Source organism: Melospiza melodia, chromosome 13 (assembly GCF_035770615.1).
Source record: "Melospiza melodia melodia isolate bMelMel2 chromosome 13, bMelMel2.pri, whole genome shotgun sequence".
Classification (NCBI taxonomy): Eukaryota; Metazoa; Chordata; class Aves; order Passeriformes; family Passerellidae; genus Melospiza; species Melospiza melodia.
In genome coordinates, this window is record NC_086206.1 from 4,921,594 (window position 1) to 4,927,111 (window position 5,518).

A 5,518-nucleotide genomic window follows, 5' to 3' on the forward strand; every position below is an offset into this window, starting at 1 on the left:
AGCGCGCCGGGTGCGAATGAGCATCGGGGCGGCTGCGGGCGCTGAGGCCGCGGCGCCGTCACAGACGCTGAGGGCCCGGGCGCGGTTACCGGGCAACCGCGGCACCGAGCCTGGGGCCGGGCCGGGCCGCGCTGCTGGGCGCAGGGCATTGGCACTTTGGCTGCTGACTTGGCTTTAGTGCCTCCTGCAGAGTCCTTCTGTATTTATGGCAGTTTAAAATGTGGTGATAAAGGCACCTTTGGCAGGTCTATACCCTGCTCTTTGTATAGCACTAGGATGCTATCCCGGCTGGAGCCCCATCAGGGGCTGAGGGAGCTGGGAAGGGGCTGAGCCTGGAGCAAAGGAGGCTCAGGGGGCCCTTGTGGCTCTGCACAACTCCCTGCCAGGAGGGGACAGCCGGGGGGCCGGGCTGTGCTCCCAGGAACAGGGACAGGAGCAGAGGGAACGGCCTCAGGCTGGGCTCAGGGTGGGCACCAGCAGGAATTTGCCCATGGAAAGGCTGCTCAGGCCTTGGCAGGGGCTGCCCAGGGAGCTTTGCAGTGCCCATCCCTGCAGGTGTCCCAGGAAGGGCTGGAGGTGGCACTCAGGGCTCTGGGCTGGGGACAAGGTGGGCATCGGGCACAGCTGGGACTCCATGGGCTGGGAGGGATTTCCCAACTCCAATGATTTTGGGTTTCTGTGATAGCAGAGACTTCAGTGACTGTGTGAAACTGATAAGGCCTTAGGAATTTCATGAACTGGATTCCATGGACTGAATTCCATGTGCTGAATTCCATGCCCAGCTGCTATTGGAATGGAAAGGGCTCTCTAGGTGTGCATCTTATGCGTTTCTGTAACACATCCAACCCGTTGGCCTCTGCACTGAGGCTGTCCCAGACCCTTGTGGTCTATCCCAATTCTCATGGATCTCATTTATTTGCTTAAAAGGATCATGGAAACACTTTTGTGTTGGCAGTTAAGCTCTGGAAGAGCCTCAAAGTGAGGAATATCATTAAATCTTTCTAGCTCCAAGTTTCTGGAGAGCTTTGTTCCCACTCCCTGTAACTCAGTGTAGCCAAGACTTCATTTAGAAGTTTTACAGACCTCGTGTGTGCCTCCAATTGGTCAGTAGCTTTTTTGCCAATTACTCTATTGATTAGAAAAAGGTATTTTACTTGTCTATCAAATCTCTTTATTCTTAAATTGTTTGTGTATTTTCTTCCCTGATTCTCATGGGATAGATCTAGTGTTTATGCAGGTGTGGTTGTTTTTCACTCAGAAATAGATTGTTATCTTAACAAACCATTCATACCAGGATTGTCTTCACATGGGAACTTGCTAAGTGCTAGCTACACTTAGAAGAAATGATAGGCCAGCCATGGATCTAACATAGAGCAGGACTGATTTTATGAGGCCTTTCTTTAATAATTTTTCTACTTGATTGCAACACAGTGAATCAAAATGTTAGGAAAATTAATCCACAAACACCAGAGGTTTATGTCCAAAAAAGAGACAGAGGCTTCATTTGGCTTTATTTGAATAAAGGGAGAGGCCATGGGGCATTCCCCTGGGATCTCTCCAATTTTTGGAGGACTCAGCCTCCCTTTTCATCCCAATTTCCAGCCACATTTCCCTTCTCTCTTTCCCCCTTGACTGAGGTATATGAGAGGTACAGACTTCCCAAAACACCTGATACCAAAGATTTCCCTCTAAGGTATAACCCTCCCTTTTCATTTTTAATTCTTATGGAATTTAGGGGTTTTTCTTCCCTATTGTTTCTTTCATTTTCAATGTCTAATTTCATTTATCAGCAAACCTAAAGTTTATTTGTAAAAGCAAATATCTTTTCCCAATCATCAATCAGTGGAATCCTTCCCATTGTTTCTTTTATCTCCCAGTGCTGGTTTTATCTACCAGCAGACCCACAGGTAGTTTGTAAAGACAAATCTGCCATTCCTGTCAAAATCAGTTACCATGATAGCACAATCTGCCCAGTGTGTGATCACAGCTAGAATCCCCATTGCTTGGCACAGCTGGCACCTGTGCAGTTAGTTGGGAGCCAGAGAGCTGCAAAAAGGGGTGCTGCTGGGGGTGCTCCTCTTGTTCAACTCAGCAGCAAAGTGGCACAAGTTAGAGCAGAGATTTTCACTTTAGAATACCTTTGCCTTTGGGAGTGCACCTCACAGAGGCTGCTCTTCTGGAGTCTGAAATCCCATGATGGATGGGAAAGCATCCAGAAGGCAGAGGAAGAGCATCAGGCCGAGCCCTGCAGGGTTCCCTTGCATGTGGCAAGGAGCAAGGGCTGAAAGGCTCCTGCCACCCTCCCCTGTGCCACCTGAGCTCCTTGCATGCCCCAGCAGCTTCCTGGTGCCTCTGGCTGCAGATCCAGCTAAGACCCAGCCATGTCCAGAGATAAAATCCTGAAGCAGCTCCACGGGTGCTGTGTTGCTTTGTCCCTGTGAGTTCTGCAGTTCCAGTCTGTACACCTGCAGGTTTCTAGCCAAAGCTGCTCATGTCATATTAGACCTGCTTATATTTCATACTGCACTGACAATATGTAGATACTGTATTGGCAATAAGTTCAGTCCTAATGACCCACATGATCAGTGCCATACATCTCACACCTGACCAAGAGTGTTCTCTCTGAGCCTGCCACAATCCCCAGGGTTATCTGGGCCCAAGTACCCCAAGGTAACGTGGCTGCTCTCAGACTGTCATCCATGACCATCCTAAGGGTGTCACTGCCTTCATGACAGGGGTTCAGAGCATTAGCTCTCCAATTCCAGGGGCAAGGGACAGGTGGGACTTCAAGTAGTGGTTAAGGGTGGCTATAAAAGCTCCAGGTGCTTCCCAGAGGTGGAAAGGATCCAGTTCTCTGTCCTGAAAAGCTTCACTGGGAGAAGAGGAAGACAGTGCAGGATCTCATGGAGTTTGCACCATGCCTGGGCAGGGCTCAGCCTTCACAGATTTCTTCCCATAAGAGATTCCTTTCTCTGCTTTATTGGTAAACAAGATGTGCCAATGCCAATCCTCGAGGTTCTTATGGCTCTGTAGGTTCTTCAAAGAGCTTCCCAGTTTCCCTTGGTCTTCTCAAGGTTTGTCTTCTGAAGAATATTTGGATGATTCAGTTTCTTTATCCTCAGCTGAAATCTCAAGGTTGGCAGTATCACTGGAGAAGAAACCACATCATTCCCATCATACAGGTGCAGAAATTGCCTTTTAAAAAAAAAAAGGCAATTTTTTCCCCTTAACCTCTGTATTCCAGAACAGGAGAGAAATGTTTTGTAGAATCATACACCAATAAAAAATGAGGGCTATCATGAATAAGGCCATTTGGAGATCACAAAGTTCACCAGTTCAGTTGCCCTTCTTGCCATTTACACAGCTAATGAAGAAGAGTTTGTTGGTTGTTGGCCCTTCACTGACTCTGAATATTCTGCTCACTTTCTAGGTATAAACACTTGAATACAAACATTTCTCTCAGTCACAAAAGAGAACACAGCACAAGCTCTCCAAATGCAGCAAGTGGCCCAGAAATCTGGCAATGTGATTGTGGCAGTGCCTATCTGAGAGCTCCAAGTATGGAGGATGGGCTGGCCACAAGCAAAGGCAGCTTTGGGAGGGAGCACAGCTGCCACTCCTCCAATTTCCCAAGTGGGAATAACCCTCCCACCTGTTCCACCAGACCCAGTGTGCTGCTGGGGGAGCCCCTCAGCTGAAGGGGCCCTGGGGAGATGTTGGACACTAGCCTGTTGTTCAGGTGTGACAATCAGTGACCCATCAGTGACCCATCAGTGACTCCATCATCACAGATGGTCACAGATGATTCATCCTTTTCCTTTTCTTCTTCCTCTGGGTTTTTTCCTTCCTCTTGCAGTATCTCCTCTTCTGAAGGAAAGAATTATCCATGAATAGAAGACAAGGCACATTGCCAATCCCACTGAAGCTGAGAAGTCCCACTTCCCCAACAGTGGCCTGTCCCAGAAACAATGGATGCTGCTGCTCCTCTCTGAATCCCCATGTTCATTCTCACTCACAGGGGATCATCTCATCCCCTGCAATGCCACGCACATCCAACCCTGCCAAAAGCCCTGCCAGCCTCTCTCACAGCTTTCCCAAGCTTTTCTGCCTGGCCATCATCTTTCCAGGACTACAACAATGTGCTGGCAAGATCCTGGGAAAAGGATCCTGGGAAAAAGCCTAAACGGACTCAACTGCTCAAAACTCAGGAAGCAGCCAGAGAGGCCAAAGTGTTGGTCTGGCAGCCCTGCAACTTCCAGGCTTGTGGAGATGGGTGTGAGCTGCCTGATGTGTGATGGCAGGGGAAACCAGGGGATCCTCCTGGGAGCCAACACAGTGCTCACCTTTCAGCTTCCTGGGCCGGTACTTGGTAACCCCAGGGAAGGTCCCCTTTCCCTTCAGGGTGATTTCTGCCGGTTCCAGATGAGCCACTTTGACCTGGAAAGTCTTGTGGAAGGCTCCCAGCTGTCCTGGCAGATAATAGACCTTCAACACTTGCTTCTGGCCAGGTGCAAGGGAACCCTGCAGGGACAGGAGAGGAGGAAGGGACTGCATCAGGGCTTTGCTGTGGGATGGCTCAGGGGACAGACAGGCTGAGGGGACAGGTTCTCATGCAGAAGAAACCATCAGACCACATCACTTTCTACCTTCCTTGTGCTCAAAACCCTGGAGTGCAGTGTGTGCTCTCGAGCTCTCGCAGGGCTGCAGCCCCAGCACAGCTGGGGGGTTTCCCCCCACTTTTTCCCCTCTTTTTCCCCCCACTTTTTTCCCTCTTTTCCCCCTCTTTTTTCATTTAATTCTCTCCTGGGCTGCCTGACACAGGGCCAGAGGCAATGACTTGTGCTACTCACTGTGGTGGGCACGACCACGGGCACTCCAGGCAGAGGCTTTGCTGCAGTGCCAGTGCTGCAGTTTGGCACCACGAAGGTGAATTCCATGACCCCGGTGTTGCGCAGGGTCACCTCTGCTTTGAGGACTTTGTTCAACCTCTGCAGAGAGGACAGAGCAGGGAGAAGTTACAGACACAGGCCTGATGCTGGCAACCTCCTGCCTCTTTGATGGCACTGAAAGCAAACAGCCACAGTGCAACCACACAGCTACAGAGAGGTGGTAAAACCTTGGAAAGGCCAGAAAGAAATGAACCAGGGGACCAGGTCCTCTGCACTCTGAGGGGCCACCAACAGCCAGGAGAAACAGAGGAGGTGGCACTGAGATGTGTGAGATGAAGCCAAAAGCTTATGGAGTTAAAGAATGGAAGTTGTTGGTTCTGCATGTTGCTGTTTGTGGTTTGGATTTGTTCAGGTTGGTTTGTTGGGTGTTGCTGTGAGCTGGCAGAGGGATGGGGCTGACAACCTGACCTGACCAAAAGGAAAGAGGATGAGAGGGGAAGGAACAGAAAAGTTGTTGGTCAGAGAGAATGGAAGTTCCTGAGTGCCCCTCCAAGGGGAAAGGGGCCAGGGACTGTCTCAAAGGGGATACAAAGATTGCCCTTTTGTTGGAGATGTGTTTGCTCCTCTCC

General features: G+C 50.0%; 1 protein-coding gene across 1 annotated transcript; it reads right to left on the bottom strand.

The window, feature by feature from the left end:
* Positions 1-3,557: 3,557 nt before the first annotated feature.
* On the bottom strand, positions 3,558-4,973 carry LOC134424031 (hydrocephalus-inducing protein homolog). The gene is made up of 3 exons (XM_063167543.1): positions 4,851-4,973; positions 4,344-4,521; positions 3,558-3,867 (listed from the first exon to the last, which is right to left on the bottom strand). Exons 1-3 carry the CDS (start codon positions 4,935-4,937, stop codon positions 3,749-3,751), a joined length of 384 nt encoding a protein of 127 aa, XP_063023613.1. The 5' UTR covers positions 4,938-4,973; the 3' UTR covers positions 3,558-3,748.
* Between the last annotated feature and the right edge of the window lie 545 nt (positions 4,974-5,518).

Bases quoted from the DNA above. Each gene is read 5' to 3' on its own strand.
- LOC134424031 (XM_063167543.1), bottom strand. From the start codon at position 4,937: ATGGAATTCACCTTCGTGGTGCCAAACTGCAGCACTGGCACTGCAGCA. The intron at 4,522-4,850 runs GTGAGTAGCACA...CTGTCCCTGCAG, and splicing joins CCGTGGTCGTGCCCACCACA to GGTTCCCTTGCACCTGGCCA. The intron at 3,868-4,343 runs GTGAGCACTGTG...TCTTTCCTTCAG, and splicing joins CCGGCCCAGGAAGCTGAAAG to AAGAGGAGATACTGCAAGAG.